Genomic DNA, 20,226 nt, shown 5'->3' with positions numbered 1-20,226 from the left:
AGTAAGGTGTAAAAAAAAAAAAAATGTTAGGAATTGATTTTTAAAAGTCTGGCAGGAAAATCTTACTTTTCTTGAAGTGTTTATGAGCCCCAGTCTTGAAGCATCAGAATCTGATGGCAGTGGGACACAGGCAATGGAAAACAGTTACACATATGTAAATAAATATTCCAACAGATGCCTGAGCCACTGCCCACCCAGTGGATGTTTCCCCTCATTAGGCACAAGCCTTGAGCCGCTGCTATTGTGTCTCTGTGGTTCCAAACAGGCTTGGGCTAGATAAGAGCTTGGCCCTCAGCCTCGCTGGTTGTCCTGCGCCGCAGAGCAGAACCTGGTTCAGAATGTTCCCCTCTTACTGTAAACATACCTTCCCAAATAGGGGAACAAACGGAATTGTTCTGGGGGCTGCGTCTGAAACTTGGTAAGTTTCTGGCAGCTGTTTATAATACTGAGGAGGTCTGCACGGCTTGTCGAGACCGGTTGCCACGGGAGACGGGTGGGTGCTCTGATATACGGCTTCCGTGCTTGGTTTCAGGCAATTATCAGGATGGGTTTCTTTAATAATAATTTGGCATAATATCAGTCTCTGCCTCTTCCTCTATTCTCCACTCTCTCTTGTTCACTCTTTCAGCCACAGCATCACACACACACAGACGCACACCCACACCTTTACCTGAGGTGTGGAGTGCGTGTGGCTCATAGGCGTGGCTGTTGTCTGTAGGGGTGGAGCGGGTATCGGGCCCCTCTTCCCCTGGTTCACAGTCCTGCAGCTCTGAAACAAAACCACTGAGTCTTTCACATCCGCAGAACTGACAATACGGACTATCCTCTAGCATTTCAGGGGTTATCCTAATCTCATTCTGGAGGCGTTAGCCCACCACACGATATTTCACCGCTTTTACATGAAATGAAAATGAAACCTGCTATTCGGGGGTTGAGAGAAATACTATCACAATCAAATCATGAGCCCAGCAATCACAGGCCAGTTTGTGGGGAGAGAGACAAGGCTAGAGGTGCTGCAGAAGGTACTGGAATGCAGAACCTTTCCCTGTGGCACAGGTACCATGAGCTGAAGAAGGCAGCCAATAAAACACAGCCTTGCAAAGGCAGCTAGGCAGGGCAATATAACACACCCAATAACATGTGTAATAACATACCTAATGACAGGTCTAATAACACACCCAATAACGTGTAATAACATGTCTAAAGACATGCCTAATGATGTCTAATAACATGTATAATGGCATGTATAGCAACATGTCTAAAGAAATGTTTAATAGCATGTCTAATAACACATCTAATGACATGTCTAATGACATCTAATGACATGTCTAATTACATGCCTAATAACATGTCTAATGGCACGCCCAATAACATATACAATAACATGTCTAAGGACATGATTAATAACATGTCTAATAACACATCTAATGACATGTCTAGTGACATGCCTAATGACACATCTAATGACATGTCCAATGACATACTTAACATGAATAATAACATTTCTAATGACATGTCTAATGGTGTGTCTAATAACATGTCTACTGACATGGCCAAAGACATGTATAATGACATGTCTAATAACATGCCTTATACCATGTATAATAACGTATAATGACATGCCTAATTACATGTCTCATAAATTCCTTTGTTGCATGATTATAAAGTGAATTACACTGAGTATTACTCTGAGGGATTAGGAGAGGGTCTCAGTGATATACGGACACATTTTTAACATGTGTAATAACAAGTGTAAACACGCCTAATGACGCATCTAATGACACATAAAAACACATCTAATGACATGTCTAATAACACGTACAACAAGTCTAATGAAATGCGTAATAACATGCATAATAACATGTCTAATGGCATGTTTAATAACATGTCTAATAACATGCCTAATGACATGTCGTAACACCTAATGACACATCTAATATATCTTTAGACATATTAGACATGTCTAATAACAGCCTAATAACATGTCTAATGGTGTATCTAATAACATGTATGATGACATATCCAATAACATGTATAATGACATGTCCAATAACATGTCTTATACCATGTATAATAACATGTATAGTGACATGCCTAATAACGTCTTGTAAATTCTTACGTTGCATGATTATAAAGTGAGTTACACTGAGTGTTACTCTGAGGGATTAGCACAGGGTCTCAGTGATATACGCACCCATCGTCCATAAGACAAGCCCGTTCCCTGCTGATGGAGCCCCTGTGGCAGACGAAATAACAAATGAGTCCCATTTAAAAGTGAGGTCTCATCTTTTTTGCGTTGTGTAAAACAGGACCATGTACATTACCCTGCTACATGCTACAGTCATTTGGAAGGCCGACGTGGCACAACTTAACAGGCCAGCAATGCTGCGTCACAAAGCAGGTGTCATTCAAATGCCCTGCAAAAACAACCTAACAGCAATGTAAACTTTGCATTCTAAATATAATTAATTTTATTAAATGTACAATATCTCCATATACTGCCAGAGCAAACTTTAAATGAATTTTCATAAAGATAATTTCTTACAAAGGCATTGGCATAGCGACTGTGCTCAGAGAGACAGGAACAGGTGGCTGGTGGCCTGCTTGGAGTCCTGCCCACCACAGGCTCACCTGCTCATCCTGTGTCATCAAAAGGACTGGAATTGAATGGAAATTCCTCATCTCCGTAAATTATACAGCCTATGTGACACCGAACGGCATCAGAGCATGAAAGACTTAAGGGACGTCTGGGCAGAGGAGTGGGGACGATGAGAATAAATGGGAAATAAATGAGAAGGTTTCTTCTCTGAAATCTTAATCAAAGTCCCACTGTTGCTGTATTGTTTTCTTATCTTACACATATCCCTCTTCCCCTGCTGTTACTATGGACATGTCCCTCTTCCCCTGCTGTTACTATGGACATGTCCCTCTTCCCCTGCTGTTACTATGGACATGTCCCTCTTCCCCTGCTGTTACTATGGACATGTCCCTCTTCCCCTGCTGTTACTATGGACATGTCCCTCTTCCCCTGCTGTTACTATGGACATGTCCCTCTTCCCCTGCTGTTACTATGGACATGTCCCTCTTCCCCTGCTGTTACTATGGACATGTCCCTCTTCCCCTGCTGTTACTATGGACATGTCCCTCTTCCCCTGCTGTTACTATGGACATGTCCCTCTTCCCCTGCTGTTACTATGGACATGTCCCTCTTCCCCTGCTGATACTATGGACATGTCCCTCTTCCCCTGCTGTTACTATGGACATGTCCCTCTTCCCCTGCTGTTACTATGGACATGTCCCTCTTCCCCTGCTGATATTATGGACATGTCCCTCTTCCCCTGCTGTTACTATGGACATGTCCCTCTTCCCCTGCTGTTACTATGGACATGTCCCTCTTCCCCTGCTGTTACTATGGACATGTCCCTCTTCCCCTGCTGATATTATGGACATGTCCCTCTTCCCCTGCTGTTACTATGGACATGTCCCTCTTCCCCTGCTGTTACTATGGACATGTCCCTCTTCCCCTGCTGTTACTATGGACATGTCCCTCTTCCCCTGCTGTTACTATGGACATGTCCCTCTTCCCCTGCTGTTACTATGGACATGTCCCTCTTCCCCTGCTGTTACTATGGACATGTCCCTCTTCCCCTGCTGTTACTATGGACATGTCCCTCTTCCCCTGCTGTTACTATGGACATGTCCCTCTTCCCCTGCTGTTACTATGGACATGTCCCTCTTCCCCTGCTGTTACTATGGACATGTCCCTCTTCCCCTGCTGTTACTATGGACATGTCCCTCTTCCCCTGCTGTTACTATGGACATGTCCCTCTTCCCCTGCTGTTACTATGGACATGTCCCTCTTCCCCTGCTGTTACTATGGACATGTCCCTCTTCCCCTGCTGTTACTATGGACATGTCCCTCTTCCCCTGCTGTTACTATGGACATGTCCCTCTTCCCCTGCTGTTACTATGGACATGTCCCTCTTCCCCTGCTGTTACTATGGACATGTCCCTCTTCCCCTGCTGTTACTATGGACATGTCCCTCTTCCCCTGCTGTTACTATGGACATGTCCCTCTTCCCCTGCTGTTACTATGGACATGTCCCTCTTCCCCTGCTGATACTATGGACATGTCCCTCTTCCCCTGCTGTTACTATGGACATGTCCCTCTTCCCCTGCTGTTACTATGGACATGTCCCTCTTCCCCTGCTGTTACTATGGACATGTCCCTCTTCCCCTGCTGTTACTATGGACATGTCCCTCTTCCCCTGCTGTTACTATGGACATGTCCCTCTTCCCCTGCTGATATTATGGACATGTCCCTCTTCCCCTGCTGATATTATGGACATGTCCCTCTTCCCCTGCTGATATTATGGACATGTCCCTCTTCCCCTGCTGATATTATGGACATGTCCCCATGAGTAGAGGACCTGCTTAAATAACACTGACTCTGACCTTGTTGACTCACAGAAAATGCTGGCACTGAGATTCCCTGTTATCAACACTGTCCTGCAGACTGTTTGCAATGTTTTGGACATTTTGATATTACACAATATGATTTTTTAAAGCTTTCAATACCAATAACTAGTTCAGCATTGAAAAGGTGTCATGAAGACGTTTTGCTGTAGCGAGACTATACTGAGGCAGGTGGTTGGGGCTTGTTTCAGATCTTGAATGTGGCACTTTTGAAAACTGCTAAAAAGGACGCTAGAGATGGATAGAGGCACTAGATAGTTCTTTCTCTATTTATGCACTGCAAATATAAGTGACTGAAATATGCCTGCTTTTTAATCAGAACGCGGACTGAAAGTGCGAGTGAATTTGCGTTGGGTCGCTGGGGTGTCCCTCACTGGTAATTCCTAGTAATCCGAATTCCAGCAGTGCAGTGAGCATAATATACAAAAGACTGGAAGACTGGTCTCCTGCGCATCCTATTTCATAGTCTCTCACTCCTCTGACAGGCAGTAACTCATGCAGGGCTGGCCAGGTTTCATACAGAGCCAATGAATGTGATGTACAGAAGGTCTGACTTGTCATGCATACCAATTTCTTGATCTTAAATCTGAATGCGTCATTGAAATATGAAACTGACAGACACCCTGAATGGATTTTCTGTTTCAGTGGCTGAGATTTCCAGATTTGCCATTTGTTAAAACATTAAACTTTGCGTATTAGTAAATGTCACTTTTGTCTCTCGCAATAAAGCGCCCAAATGGAGTTTCATTGACGGCGCTGCTGGAATTATTTCTCCACAGGTGGGTTACATTGACCCTTCCTTAGCTGCTAGTTTCTTTGGACTTCCTGTTAGCAGGCTTGCTGACTTCCTGTTGCTGACTACGCTGTCCTGTCGGTTGACAGGGATATTGTTTCAGGTCACGGCAGGTCAAGGTTGCAGCCCTTCTCAGAAGCCACAGGAAAACACTAACCCAAACACAGACAGCTCAGCACTTTCACTGACCTTTCCAACAAGTTATTCACAACACAGAAAAAACATTTAGCAGTTCCTTGTGGGATGTTCTTCTGACCTGGGCCGAAAAGAGACACTTATTTCAGAAAGAAATCAAATGACTAACTGTACAAATAAATAAGTAAAATATTTCAAAGTGTATGCATAAATATTTGGTTTTCAATTAGAAATGCTCTTTTGATCATCTTGAGTTATACGGGGAACACGCACTCCCTTAGCAAATAAGCAAACGCCAGAACAGAAATGAATTATAATTAAGTGATTATCTGTGTGTTATTTATGTGGATTTAAGGAGGCTGCTTACCTAGTTGCTACTAGAGAAGATAACTATTGGAACATATTTGCACACAGTACAATATAGCTAATATCACAGAACCTTGAAACACTTCCAATTGAGGACAATTTAACACCCCCTTAGGAAGAGACTGACAGTCCAGCAACACAAGTTTTCTCTTCTCCAGACGAAAACATTCTCTGTAGACGCACGCTAAGCAAGATTGAGGTCATGCCCATGGTCAGCTGTTGCATCTCTTGTAGAGGGCCAGGTTTCAGCTCGGCGGCCTCTCCATAGCACTGACTGCTGTCGGGGTTCTAACCGCAAGTTGTCCCTGTAACCACCACACTTCAACTCTCACAGAGCCCCAATAAGGATTCGGAAGCAGTTCTTAGGGTACAAGGATGTCAAATGTAACTACCAGGATCTGGAACAGCCAGACCCAGCAGTCAGCAGTCACTTTGACGGAGCCAGGCAGTTTTTTGTTTTTGTACTGATATCCAATTATCCATGTGTTTACTTTATTTTTAGCCTTAAGCTCAGTGCTGTCTCCTGTGGCTAAATGTTTAGGGGAGTATGACTAAAGAATATGACTTGTGTTTGGCAGTCTGTCACACAACAACTCTAACGTATTAAACATCTTGAAACAAGTCTTCCCTAGACTGTGCCAGAATTGCACAAAAATTATGCAATGTCTGTCATTTTTATGACATATCACACTCCACTGTTGGCGAAGTCTAAACGTGACAGCTTTGTTTACTCTAACAATATACAAATGAAGGGACGTGAATTGCATTCCATCATGCTATCTGTGTGAAGAGCTGGGAAGAGACACACACTAACGACCTTAATCGGGCCGAGTCTACAGCTGGTTCCCGGTACACACCCACCGCCCTGCAGGCGTTAAAAACATTTGTGAATTTCATTGAACTTACACCTGTAGTTCTTCACACTTAAATGCAGATAAATCCACCCTAATGTCTCTTTGTGGCGTAATTACATATACATGACACACGCTCAGGGTGTCATGTGATTGGTGGGCTGTTTGGGCACAGCAAATTCTCCATAATTCTTGCAAATGTTAGATTAGATTAGCCACTACTGAATTTAGCTGTGAGTGTGGATTATCTGTACCTCCTTCATAATCACGGGCAGACAATGTCTAATGAGTGCACTATATCTCTGAAACTGGCACACAGAAGAGAATGGGCATATTTTAGCCCCTTAATCTAGTTATCCTACGCAAATTAAACCAGAACTAATTAGCCCATATATTGGCTACATATAACATCAGCAGGTCGTAGGTAGAGTTACATTTAAAGGCAGAAAATTAATACTAAAAGGATGCATTAGTACCTGCATGCCTAACGGTCTTGAATAACTTCATAGTTAGTAGACGACATGTGAGGAACAGAGCAGGGAAAGTCCGTCTGCAAAAAAAAGAGTGACTCCACATACAGGAGAGGCGGACGTGTGATAACGTTGGACTGAACCAAGGAGCCAGAGGGGCGGACATCAGATGTAGCCTGTGATGTACCAGAACCAAAACACAGACTCTGCCCGCGCACTCTGCACTTAAAAATTGTCTTTTTAATCAGATCTGCATGGCTTACATGTTCCTGCTTCATCCTTAAGATCCTATAAAAGTAAAAATATTTCTTTTCTCTTCACCGCATCCAAAGCTCTTTACTGGTACTTTAATGGTTTCCTTGACCCCCACTGATGAAAGGTTGAAGTGTTAACTTACACACTGACATAAGTTATCTGCTATTAAAGAAGCAAAAGAGGAGTATCAGATGCACCGGAGAACGAGACCCCTTCTCAGTGGCCATCCTGCAGTTATGAGCCAGAAAGAAAGCAAGACAAGGGAAGAAGGGGTCTGAACTAACCAGCAGCAAATGTTCTCCCCACACCAGCCATGTGAGGGCTGGGAAATATGGCAACGGCACCCGCCAGACTCCGGCTCTCTTGCGGCCCACAGGACACTGAGAAACCCCACACAGCCCAGCCTGTGCTGAACTTACCTGGTGCCTGTGTCTCCCAGATACTCAGGTGTGGAGCTCCTGCCAGGTCAAGCCATCACTTTTGGGGGAGAGAGAAAGAGAGAGAGAGAGAGAGAGCGAGCAACGACTAATCACGGGCTGACTTTCGCGTACTCCACACACTTCAGCCAACTTTCCTCCACACGGGAAGGGTAAGGAGCGCACTCTCCCCCTGGGTCCTTCTGCCCATCCCTGAAGGATCCACAGGTGTCAGGATCCCAGTTCCAGCCCCAACATAAACGTGTGTTCTGTATAGGAACTTAACCACTGAAGTTGATTGACGGTAGAGAGGAGTTTTAAATGAACGTTAGTGTAATAAATATGGTAGGGCTTTATTTGTCAGAGGCAGTCTGAAATGCAGCTTTGGACCAATAGTAGATGTTGTATTTAAACACAGTGATTGTTAATAAAATATGCACCTGTCAAGTAACTTCCATAAATAACCGATATCAGCACAATTTGCATTCCCCATTTAAACAGCAACAATAGAAACATGAAATACATAATAAATGGCAGTAGAATTAAATGGTAATTATGGTATCAATTATGGTGTCGGGTTCATGCAACCAAAATTAGTAAAAATCTAATATGTTCAGTTTGACAGCTCCGCTGTGAAGGACCTGGGAATATTTCACTAAATATATTTCATTTTGCTCACTTTGACTACACAGTAAGAAAGAATGACTGCAATTTTAGACAAATTTTGAGACCAAAATTTATTTTGCGTGCATAAAAAAATCATTGACAAGTGTTTCAAATGTTGAGAAGTATTAGTATTCAAACTGTTTAAAAAAATTTTTTAGCTTTAAATGAACATCTTACTCAGAGGTGGTGGTTTTCAGAAATGAGACGAATCGAATCGAACTGGACAGAAGTAGAGTATTTGTTAGTGGTGTAGTTTAGATGATACTGGGCGTAGAATAAAGGGAGCTTATGACGGACACCACCGAATGGGCTGGTTAATAATAGTGCAATATAAATAAAGTTTATTTTCTTAAACATAGTTGACAAAGTGCTTTATAGAAAACAGAATGAAGAGGGCAGCAATGAATTTTATTACATCCTGAGATCTAATAAGGAATGAATTTGCCAAAATTAAAAGATAAAGAGAATAAATAAAAAAGGAATTTAATGTAAAGACAACTTAAAACATTCATTAAAAGAGAAGGAAAATAAAATTAAATGTTTTAAAGAATACAATGAGAAATTAAGAGTGAGATTAAAATTAAGACAATTTAAAACAATATGATTGTGTGTGTGTGAGACACACACACGCGCACCCCATCACCCACAAAGCCCATTCACCCTCCTCCAGCCAATCAGACACCTCCAGGCTGTCAAGCACCAGTCCATCCACCAATCATAACACGTAAACACTTCCATGTTCATATTTACTGATGATCATACACACCTGGAGTTCATTCCATTCTCCATCTTTAAGTCCACAGGACCAGCGCTTTGCACTGACCCTCTTCACTTTGAGAATACGTCTCGCTGACCTACAAACCCCAAGATTTATTCGCAGTTTTGTTTTTCATTAAAATCCTTTTTCCCCTCTCACTTGTGCCTTGCTCCTTTGCTCCAATATGTCACAACTAAGTTAATTTGCAGGCAATTAAAGACCAATGAAAAATTAACAGAGATATTAAAGGACTAAGTAGTTTCAAATATGGACAGTTTAAATGTTGATTTATGAATATGTTTATTGAAAGGTCATTAAATTAACCTTAATAGCTAATTTAGGAAAAAAAGGACCGCTTTCCTAAGTACTCCAAGTGATCTATTTCATTTAATGGCACTAAGAAATTTCTAATAAATACTATTTTTGTTCAGGCATATAATTTAAGTCATACTTGTTCATCTACTGTTCTGATTTTACTAACATTGATAAACAATGCCCATGCCCTACACAGACATCACCGCGCTCTGTAAAACTGCCAAAGAGGAAACTCGATAGCGTTCAGAACATCGCCAGAGGGCATGTGAACACATGCCCACATTTGCTGGCTGTGTCCAGATATTCAAACTTCTTGAGAAAATGTGGGGCCTTTAATGTTTTGCTGATGTGTCTCTCAAGGTTTTGTACATCTGTGTTTTGGTTTTGGCAGCATGAAGGAAAGGCTGTTACCAAATGCTGGCTTCAGAGAAACACCCCCAGTGTGGACCTTTTTAGAGAAATTGTCAACTATATTCACTACTAGACATTAATGCTAGAACTCATCTGTAAGGGACTGAACCTGTTTACCTTTTCTAAGTTAAAAAAAACTTTAAAACTCAAGTTTAAAAGAAAAATTGTCAGTGCCAGTACTCTGCTGTGTACCTCTGACACATCTCTACAGAATTCCTTGTCAATACTGCAACCTTTCAAGGCATTAATAATTATATTTGCTCTATATATTTCTCATGTAACCTATCATCAAACAATACTTCAGGCATGCTGTTACATGTTTATCGTAATGAGTTTGACGCAGGTTTGAAATGTCAGACCTAGCAAGACTTCTGGGAGTAAATGTCCTAGCTGGGGGTTTTAGGGCATTAAGCCCTCCCGGTGCTTTATGGTTGATTCTGCTACACCTCCGCCTGTCACCAGAGGGCAGCAAAGACAACGAGCCAGCGAAAACAGTGCAAAAGTCCAGGTTGACTTTAACGACGCCTGTTCTAGAGGGACAAAGTGTCAGATTTGATTTGTCTCTAGGTTAATGAATAGTACGATTTGAGGTCCAGATGTGAGATTTGATACATAACAAACTAACAGAAACTCTGGAGTGGGTATTTTTATTTTGGCCTCAAACATCAACAATTTAAGCAAGCGATCCTGAAATGCAAAACCATACTGTTTTTGGCTGATCATTTGAGCAGCACGAAAAAACAAATCTACGCTAGACGAGATAAAAACAACGAACTCGCCTCAGCGACGCGTACCGACCCTGCTCGGGTTGCTCCTCTGCAATATTTGATGAAATAACAACAGTGCCCTCCATTGCCCATAGACAAAATGACACGCAATAATATCTCAAGCAAGCAAGAAAGAAATACACTCACAATATAATATATCAGATCTGCTTGGTGCACATTTTTAGTTTTAACAGCATGTTTTAAACATGTCCTCAATCATCTATGCAAGTAGTGTTTCAGGTGTCAACCCCACGTCCCCGTTACCACTGGTACAACCATGGTGTTTTACATTTACAGCATTTAGCAGACGCTCTTATCCAGAGCGACTTACAAAAGTGCTTTGTCATTTACTCATAGAATATATCCAAGTACAATATAGTAAGTTAGAATTAAACATACCAATGAAGTAGAATTCTGTAGAATACAGGGATGAATGCTGATACCTAGTGTGTTTTAGCACACACTTTTCTCTTAGTCCCTGTTGTTTTTCCTACATTTCATAGTCCTTCCTTTGAATGTTTCCATCTGTTTTCTGCATCTTATCCACCATCACAATCTGAATATATACGTTTGTAAAGCTATATATACACTGTTGTCACACATCATTGATCGAGACCTGAGACGTAATAGGTTAACACATTCTGGCAGGAATCAAGTGAAACCCTAAACCACTTTGTGTTGAATTCAATTTGATTCAGTGTAGCGTCAAATATACCTAATACTTAATTCAGTTAATAACGTTTGATAAAACGTTAACTAAGCCAGCAGGTAGAAATGTAGAAGGCATTTAGATCTAAAAGACTACGCCGTGGTCTCCGCATTGGTCCTTAAACTCCACTGATTTTAACATTTCCACTTCGAGAAAATCTTTGCTATATACAACGACAGGTAGCAGCTTACCTTATTTCGTTTTCATGCGTTCCTAGCAAGCGAGCTAACGCTAGCTAACCTAACGGCCTCGGGCTACTCGCCCACGTTACGAGATAGTTGTGTCCGATACACACAACCATCTCGTTTTTGAATGTGGACCGAAAAACTTTCAAGCTCGTCTGCATATCGAGCTCTCTGTGAAGTATTGTAAATATGTCTCCGTTTCTGGAAAGCAGGTCACAATGACTTCTGCCATGTCATCTCTCACCTTCTCCTTGGTCTTCATGGTTAGTTACTAACCTGCGGTGCCGCTTGGGCACAAATTGCCCGAAGCGGCGGTTATACTCGAGGGCATGAAATGGATTTGGTCTGGCTATTGGGCCCTGCCGCAGCCGTGCGAAGGGCGAAGAAGTGGCTGAACGCAGCTCACGTAAAGGCCATGAACTGAAGCTGACACCACTCTCGGCCAGATGTTGGAGTGAGCAAAAGAAAGGGGAGGACGGGAGAAACACAGTAAATAATGGCCGAGCCCCTGAGATATCCACTTACTTATCCCATTTGCAGTGAGGCTGTCCTGTGATATCCGTTGCAGTAGGCCTGTATCTGGTGCCTAGACGTGCCAGTGCATTTTACAGGTCTTGCAATTATGGGGCTGTTATTTTGGGGGCAGTGCAAGACATGTTAAAAAGAAGTCAACACTGCAGAGGTAGGAGGAGGGAAGCGTTCAGGGGTGCTCATTAATGGTACTGGGCACCAGACACGCACAGTTCTGCTCAGCACAAATAACTACACCTGGTTTGGTGATTGTTTTAAAACTGATGAAACACACACACCCAGAAATGCTAAAAAAAAAAAAATAATGTGCCATAAGTTTAAATTCTGTAGCATTCCCTTGTGTGCCCTTTAAACCTTCAGCAATCATCTCTCAATGTTTATATGTCTGATACGAGCACACGCTGCCTCACGTTTAAACTCTGCACAGTCAGCGTGACACTTATGGGTGCATTTTGTCCTCTGACCTCGACCTCTAGGGTTGTTGCATGCTGTTGTTACTGTGGAAGCATTGGTTTTTCCATCATGCATTTGTCCATTACAAAAACTGTACTACATGAAAGGAACATTATATCACTGAAAAGAAATCCATTTCCTGCAACATCAAGCTGTTCACCACTCAGGAACTCTGACAAACCCTGGGTGGCCTCCGTTCCTCTCATTCTCTCCCTACAGTCAAGCGGCTGAGGGAAAGTTTTTTAATCCTCTATCTGTCCATCTCTCTCTCTTTCACTCTCATTCTCCAACCATCTCTCTCTTCTTCACTCTCCCCATTTCATTTCTCTCTCTTACCCTTTCCCTCTGTCTCACTCTCTCTTTCTCTTCTCTCTCTCTCTCTCTCTCTCTCACACACTCTCTCTCCCCATTTCTCTCTCTTTCACCCCCCCTCTTGCTCACTCTCCCATTTCATTTCTCTCTCTTTCCCTCTCTCTTTCTCTTTCATCTCTCTCTCTCTCTCCCTCTCTCTTCCCATTTCATTTCTTTCTCTTTCCCTCTCCCTCACTCTCACTTTGGGCATTTCTCACTTTCACTCTTTTCACTCTCTAACCCCCCCCCCCATCTCTCAGATGCTTTGTAGTATTTTTAGGGCTGTCATGCCCTGGGCTTGCCAGCCCTGCACCGTCCTGCCCACTGCACAGAGGCTTTATAACCGCCAGCTCATAGGCCCATGCACACACGCACCACAGCACGGGAGACAAAGACCAAAAAGACCAACACCGGCCACCAGGTAAGAGCTCAGGCGTCCCACCAAATGAGCTTCTCAGGGGCTGTGTTTTTAACGCTGAGAGAGAGCAGAGATGTGCCCACTCCATCTGTCTCCTCTTCTCGACTTTGAGCGTTCCGGGCTCATGCCGTGATTGTTGGATTTAAGCAATTTAAAGAATTAAATGAGCCTCAGAAATGTGTTTTTCTTTTAGAATGTTAGATATCTATCGCTGCCTGTCAAATTATACCATACAGATTACAGGCAGAAATAAGTGCGTTATGTGCTATTCTCATCAGTGTTGATCAAGCACCCTTCACCTACCTGGCCTCTGGTAAATACCCTATTTAGCATTAACTGAAAGAGAATTACCGGTGTGGCCATGTGAAAAGCTGTAATGGCCGAGCGCTGAAATTGTCAAAAGAACATGATTGGCACAAATGTGGGAGCAGGCAGCCTGTGCACTCTCCAGCAGGCCATGGTGAATAACAGGCAGCCAGGGAAATGATTTGCCATCATTTTATATTTTTAACATCGAGCAGCTGTACCGCTCTGAAGTTTACCTGTTCATTAAGTGTATTTTTCTTGACTCGGTCATTGGATAGTTAGTTTTCTTCTCTGACCAATCTGCTCTTCCATCTTGAGCAAGCAGTGTAAATCGGCACGGAGACAGCTTTTGCGGATGTTTCTAAGATATTGGCTGGCATCTCCCCACAGGTGTGATCTCAAACTATCATTAGGCACTGATGGAGATGGCAGTTGTTCTGAACGCTCCTCAACCCCTAAAAGGCCCTGGTCGTCTCCCCTCTAACGCCAGTCACCAGTGGTGGGTCAGCGATGACAATGGTAACAACTTCAATGGCACAGGAGCATCAGTGGAGGCATGTCCTCTTTCCGGGATGAAGAGCCAGACATGCGCCTTCCACGGGGAAAGCAAGAGGGGCCACACTCAGGCCGAAGAAGGCCAAGCTGAAAACGCCCGACCGCAGGATCTTGGTGTCACCGCACAGAGTAAACACGCAAGCGGGCACAGTAGTGACAGGTCAAACAGTAATAAGCAGATGTCCCGAGCAGTCCCAAAGCCCCAAGCCCCTGTGAGCACCAGCCCGACCAAGGGCTCTGTGTTTGAACAGTGGGCATCCATGGATAGTGACGTCCAGACAGCACAGACCAAGAGGCAGCTCTCAGACGAGGACAAAGCCCAAGTCTCCACAGCCATGAAGAAGAACACAGTGGGAGGGGCTGAGCAGGAGGGAGGGGCTGAACAGGAGGCAGGGGTTGAGCAGGAGGGAGGGCCTGACTCTGCAAGGTTGCAGGAGGACAGAGCCAATCAGGGCTGCCCAAAGAGGCCTGGTTCCAGGAAGAAACTGATCTCCAACAGGGATGACTTCCACAGAATAGACACACATACAATCAATGCTGGCAAAGAGGTCAGGGGTGTGTGTGTGTGTGTGTGTGTGTGTGTGTGTGTGTGTGTGAGAGAGACAGAGAGAGAGAGAGAGAGAATATTCTGAATATGTCTGAGATCACTGTCTGTTGTTATGTGATCTGATATGTAGTTATTTTGGAGGAGTAAATGTTTATTCCATATGTGAGTGATTTGATATGTTAATGTGCCTGCGGTTTAATAAAAGTTTATGTGTTTGAAATAGAATGTGTGTGTGTGTGTGTGTGTGTGTTTACAGCTAAAGTGCAAGAAGATCTTTTCAGTACAGACGATTGCCCAGACTATCACAGAGGGAGCGTCCACGGATTTAGAAAGACTCCGCGCTATCTGGATCTGGCTCTGTTACAACATCGGTCAGTTTCTCCAAACACACACACACACACGCACGCACACACGCACGCACACACACACACACGCACATATTTTCTCAAACATACACAAAATATCTGACTTGCATCACAATGCCAACACAGAATGAGCTAGACAGGGCAGGCGTGATAAAGCTGACATTAGCTGATCAGTGGACAGCTCCCATTTCTTCCTGAACTGCACACTGGAAAGGGTCATGTTTTTTGAACCAGTTTAAACGTACAGTCCCAGAACAGCTAAGGGACACTGGGATTTCCGAGTTACCAATTTTGGATTATTAAATAAGTCTTCCATAGTTTGACATTCCTGCTGATGTACCAGAGGGCATTATGAGTGATAGCTCTTGGTCTTTTTAAGGCTTGCTCGTGTCAGTTTACAGCACTTATTTTTAAATGCAAGTTAGAGAGAGTGCGTGTTTGTGAGTGTTCATGGTGAGGAGTTGAATGACAGATCCAGTAACCACAGAAATGTGATGAGAATGAGTGTAGTGTTTAACTCCTGAATAAATTATCCCTTAACACCCATTACCAGACAGCTTCACAGGTCAGTCAGCGCTCACCATTTAACTGTTTTGACAGCTAGAACATGTAAAAAATTGTTACATTACATTTAGCACAAATTCTTTCCTGCCTAGACACCAAGGCATGTGTTTTTACTGACACTGCTGTCCATGTGCCTTTAAAAGCCGCGGGGCTCTGAGTGAGCATTCTGTGCACTACGGTAGAGTATGACGTGAGCGGTTACCTGGGTCTGACGGAGGAAGCGTGCTCCCCTGAGCGGGTGGTTGAGACCGGCCGAGGGATTTGCTGTGGATACTCCAGCGTCTGTTTACACATGTGCAAGTAAGAGCAGTGGAGGCTTTGGCCTGACACACGTGATCGCGACCTCCAGCCGACCTCCAGTCGACCTCCAGCCGACCTCTGGCACCTGTGCCTAAGGCTGAGATGTCACTTTAAGCATCCATCCATGTCTAATTAGTTAGCGAGCTGCAATGAAGTTTCACGTGGTTGGGACCTGTGCTCGCCTTTCCCCAGGGCGGTGGGCGTCGAGTGCCGGGAGGTGGCCGGCCACGGAAAGGGCGTGGGATACAGGCAGGGGCGGAGCTACCAGAACACCAAGTCCAATCACAGCTGGAATGCCGTGCGCCTGGAAGGCCATTGGTACCTGCTGGATGCCTGCTGGGGGGCTGGGACAGTGGACATGGACAATAGAGTCTTCATGAAGAGGTGACACAGGGACTGGACTCTGCATGGTAGAAGATCGGTTTAGATATCGCAGATGTTGTGTCATAACTGTAGATTCATGGACACTGGGGAAAAATCAACCATTTAGTAAATTGTTTTGTAGTAATTGTTTAGTAAATTGGATTTTTAGATTAAAAAATGCTTTTTAGTAAATTAATTCACTGTGGGACTTACCTTTGACAAGCTGAGACCTTTTTGAAGTACTTTTACAGTGGCCATCTTTTAAAATGAAATAAAACTATAAACACAAACTCTAGTAGATAGATCCTCCACACCCTGACAAGCACCTCTGGGGTGTTGCTGCTTTTTCACTCCAGGTACAATGAATTCTACTTCCTGACTGATCCGGAGGACTTCATCAACTCCCACTGTCCGGATGAGGAGGAGTGGCAGCTGCTGGAGAACCCTGTGAAGCTGGAGGAGTTTGAGAGGATGGTGCTGAAAACCTCTGCGTTTTACCAGCTACGCCTGACACTCATCCAACCCAGACACTTCTTACTCATCACAGGTTGGTCCCAACACTCTAGCATGTTTTACTAGGCTATGATGAAAATGCCATGGGTGGGACATAATATGAGACTATTGGCTTGTTAAAATTAATAATAATAATAATAATAATAATAATAATAATAATTATAATAATGAATACGTACTTAATCCAGATATACAGTATCATACATCATACATTGTGTGTACGTTATGTAGTATAATGTGTTTTGTATGTATATTATATTAAATTAAAAAATATATATTTTTTATATATATATATATATAAAAACCTCTTATATTAAACTCATATTAAACCTCTTATATTAAACTCTTATATTAAAAGGTTATATTAAAAAACCTCTTATATTAAACTCTAGGACTATTATTGAATTATTAAACTAAAGGCATATTATTCAGTAGCTATCTCTTTGTGTTCAGAAAATGGAGAGGCTTCCATATCTATGGGGTTCCCTCAGCCTGTGGACTTTACGTATCAGATCTTTCAGCGCAGCTGCTGTGAGCAGAAGGAGCTGAGGGGCTCCGTGGGTCTGCTCACTGTAACGCAGACCACCATGAAACTCCGCCTCCTGCCCCCGACCGTGGGCTCCTTTGAGGTCATGATCTTCGCGCGCCTAGGAAACACTTCCGGGATGTTTGGCTGGGTGTGCTCCTTCCAGGTGGAGTGTTCCAAGCCCCAGCCGGCGAAGGATCTCCCTGAGAACCCCTACCTGTGCTGGGGAATGCAGCGAAATGCAGAGGCCCTGGGCCTGGAGCCCCGTGTGTGTGGGAGTGAAGTCGCCGTGCTGGGGGGTGGCACGTTCGAGCTGGTTCTGCACACCGCCAGACCACTCATGATGCTGTGTGAACTGAGCCACAAGGACCTGGATCAGAACCTGGCTAAGAGATGCCTGGCCACCCAGATCGAGGCAGATAAGCTCACCTGTCACGTTCTCTGCCCTTACACTGGTTATTACAGACTGTCCGTGTTTGTCCGGGACTACGAGCTCGCTGGGGACAACTTCAGCAACGCTGGTAACTTTATGCTTTACTGCGCTGGAAACCCGATCAACCTTAACGAACTTTTTCCCCCGGCTCTCAGCAACTGGTGCGGCCCTGGCATCAGTACCGACCTCGCCGGCCTGTCCAAGTTCAGCCACACGGAGGCGATAGTAAGCACACAACAGGGACAGTTGGACATCACCTTCCGGAACCAGCACGACCTGGACATTCATGCAGTTCTGAGCAAAGAACAACGGTCGCGGGCAGGACACGACCTGACCCGCCACATCTTCCTCGCGCATGCCAGGACAGAGGTCATGGTCAGCGTCACCCTCCCCGAGCCTGGTGTCTACAAACTGAGCTTGTACGCCAGTGCAGCACCCGACGAGGACTACGCGCCGCTGTGCGACTTTGTGGTGCGGAACGGTGCCGAGGCCGGGCGGCCGGCGTTCCCCCGCACCTACGCGGCCTGGGGGAAGGGCGACGTGCTCCTGGAGCCCCGCACCGGTCTGTTGGAGCCACACTCCCGGGTGCGGCTGCGTGCGCGGGTGCCCGGAGCCCGCAGGGTCTGCGCGCTGGGGCAGCAAACGGCCGAGCTGCACCTGGATGACAGCGGCGTGTGGGAAGGGGAGGCAGTCACGGGCAGCGGCAGGCAGCTCCGGATCGCCGCCTTCCGGGACCTCACCTCCACCGACATGGACATCCTCGTGTGCTTTGACGTGCGGGATGCAGCGTGAGTGGGGCCAAAGCAAAAAAGCAAAAAAGTTTCTTAAAAGTAAAAGGATAGGAAATTTCCAGCTGCTAAATTAAAAGGTTGAAAAAAAAGGAGAGAACTAGAGTGATAATTGTAAATAGCATTTGTGTGAAAACATTTGGCAGGTTTTGTTTTGTTTGTGTGCGCATGTGTCATATTTCTCTTGCGAGGTGTTATAATGTATAAGGTTTCACAGTATGTAATCAATTACGGGGCTGTAAATGTGATAAACACAGACCTACAACACACGCTAGGTTTGTACCCAGTATAAAACTCATTGCTTGGTTATGTTTCAAAAACAAAAGGTTATGGAGCCTAAATCGTGAAAAATGGTAGCATAACTAACTGATGCTCCTAAAAACATTTCATGGTTCTAACCTTTAATAATATATTCAGCCAAAAAATTTCATATTGTCTCAGTATTTTTTTTCTCTGTAATAAAGTACTTTAAAATGTAAATCCTGTATTATGCTCCAAAATTTAAGTGCTTTAACAATCTGTATAACAAATTTTACAAAAAGAAATCAATACATGGGAATAAAAACAAAATTCTAGAGGATCATTTTGCATTTTATTGAAAGTTTTCTAGCTATTGTGCCACGGACAGTAATGTTTCATACAGATAAACCATTCACTTCAGCATAGCCTGAGATTCTCTTTCCCATCACACCACCTAAGTGTTTAGCTCACAGAGAAGTGTACAGCTCCACACTCGCCCCTTAGTCAGTCTGGGAGCCAGTGCTCGAGAGAAAAGCTGAAGTCTCATGGCCACAGGTCATATGTGACGTTTGGCTACAATCACAGCATCATGTGACCCTGTTCCATCATGTACCGCCGCCCTCTGTTCTCACGCACCTGTGAATCACGGGTTTGTTGACTATAAATGCTGCCAGACACTTAAGGTAGTTAGAAACTACCAAACTACCTTAGTTGTTACAATAATACAGTATCATTTTCTCATGGGAATCTCACAGAAAACTGCTGATATGTACTACACATTTCAATCACGTCTGGTGCACAGAGGTTATTGGTTTCTGGATATATTTCCACCAAAACACACTTTTCAATAAAACATCAAAGAACATTGTTCTCACTCTCTTCCACTGTTTCACTGTGCTTCTCACTCTACTATCACACAAATGAGCTAGTGCAGACCATATTGCACAGAGCTGCCTCCATGCACATGGGACCAGGTCACAGCAGTACAGGCCACTGGGCCCAGGCAGGTGGTCGACATGAAGGCGCTGGCTTTGTTTCTCAGCCCGACACTCGTCGTCGGAGGAGCCGGAGGCGGATCATATGGCTTCACGTTATGTCTCGCTACTGGCAGATGGACCCGCCACACATGTGTGTAACGTGTCTGGTGTGTATATCTGGTACTGTGCAGTCTCTTCATTTCTCTCATGCTGGATTAAGTTATCAGCACACATGAGGAAACTGTAAACTGAGGCTTGAATAATTCATCATTTTACTTTCATTTCCATCTAGCTATAGGTCCCAAGGACACAGGCTATTTATGCATATATGTATTCTAATGCATTTTTTTTAAATTCTTTTTAAGTCTCCTTTTGTCTTTGTGGGGGGAAAAATCTCTGTGGCAAAAAATAGACAACTCACCCA

General features: G+C 44.1%; 2 protein-coding genes across 11 annotated transcripts in view; one reads left to right on the top strand and one right to left on the bottom strand.

Moving 5' to 3' along the window:
* LOC113575591 (solute carrier family 4 member 11-like) overlaps nucleotides 1–15,997 on the bottom strand; it is a 32,853-nt gene extending 16,856 nt beyond the window's left edge. For 5 of the 9 annotated variants that reach the window (XM_081712974.1, XM_081712981.1, XM_081712979.1 and 2 more), the window contains exons 1-4: nucleotides 7,098–7,178; nucleotides 2,195–2,236; nucleotides 671–769; nucleotides 67–110 (exon numbers count right to left, since the gene is read on the bottom strand). In XM_081712974.1, coding sequence (XP_081569100.1) covers nucleotides 67–110; nucleotides 671–769; nucleotides 2,195–2,236; nucleotides 7,098–7,128 — 216 coding nt within the window. In that variant the 5' untranslated portion in view covers nucleotides 7,129–7,178. Of the gene's footprint in view, nucleotides 1–66; nucleotides 111–670; nucleotides 770–2,194; nucleotides 2,237–7,097; nucleotides 7,179–7,765; nucleotides 7,894–15,864 lie in introns of those variants that run through there. The other 4 variants (XM_081712977.1, XM_081712978.1, XM_081712983.1 and 1 more) reach the window with 4 other exon arrangements.
* Nucleotides 13,222–19,165, top strand: LOC113575578 (kyphoscoliosis peptidase-like). Of its 2 annotated transcripts, none has more exons than XM_035535644.2 (7): nucleotides 13,222–13,328; nucleotides 14,022–14,734; nucleotides 14,990–15,104; nucleotides 15,845–15,962; nucleotides 16,155–16,346; nucleotides 16,682–16,872; nucleotides 17,292–19,165. In XM_035535644.2, the coding sequence occupies exons 2-7, from the start codon at nucleotides 14,051–14,053 to the stop codon at nucleotides 18,587–18,589; spliced, it is 2,598 nt and encodes an 865-aa protein (XP_035391537.1). In that variant the 5' UTR covers nucleotides 13,222–13,328; nucleotides 14,022–14,050; the 3' UTR covers nucleotides 18,590–19,165. The 2 variants fall into 2 exon arrangements, with proteins under 2 accessions (XP_035391537.1, XP_081569099.1); XM_081712973.1 differs by having other exon boundaries at nucleotides 14,957–15,104.
* Nucleotides 19,166–20,226: the final 1,061 nt, after the last annotated feature.

This window comes from Electrophorus electricus, chromosome 4 (assembly GCF_041902795.1).
Source record: "Electrophorus electricus isolate QZ-2024a chromosome 4, ASM4190279v1, whole genome shotgun sequence".
NCBI classification, from domain to species: Eukaryota; Metazoa; Chordata; class Actinopteri; order Gymnotiformes; family Gymnotidae; genus Electrophorus; species Electrophorus electricus.
The sequence above is the reverse complement of the archived record's forward strand: the minus strand, read 5'-3'. Positions and strand labels throughout refer to the sequence as shown.

What these genes read in the sequence shown, in the direction of transcription:
- LOC113575578 (XM_081712973.1), top strand. Translation starts at nt 14,051, where the DNA reads ATGGAGATGGCAGTTGTTCTGAACGCTCCTCAACCCCTAAAAGGCCCT. An exon ending in GTCTGTTTACACATGTGCAA is followed by an intron (nt 15,963 to 16,154) that starts GTAAGAGCAGTG and finishes GCCTTTCCCCAG; the next exon opens with GGCGGTGGGCGTCGAGTGCC. An exon ending in ACACTTCTTACTCATCACAG is followed by an intron (nt 16,873 to 17,291) that starts GTTGGTCCCAAC and finishes CTTTGTGTTCAG; the next exon opens with AAAATGGAGAGGCTTCCATA.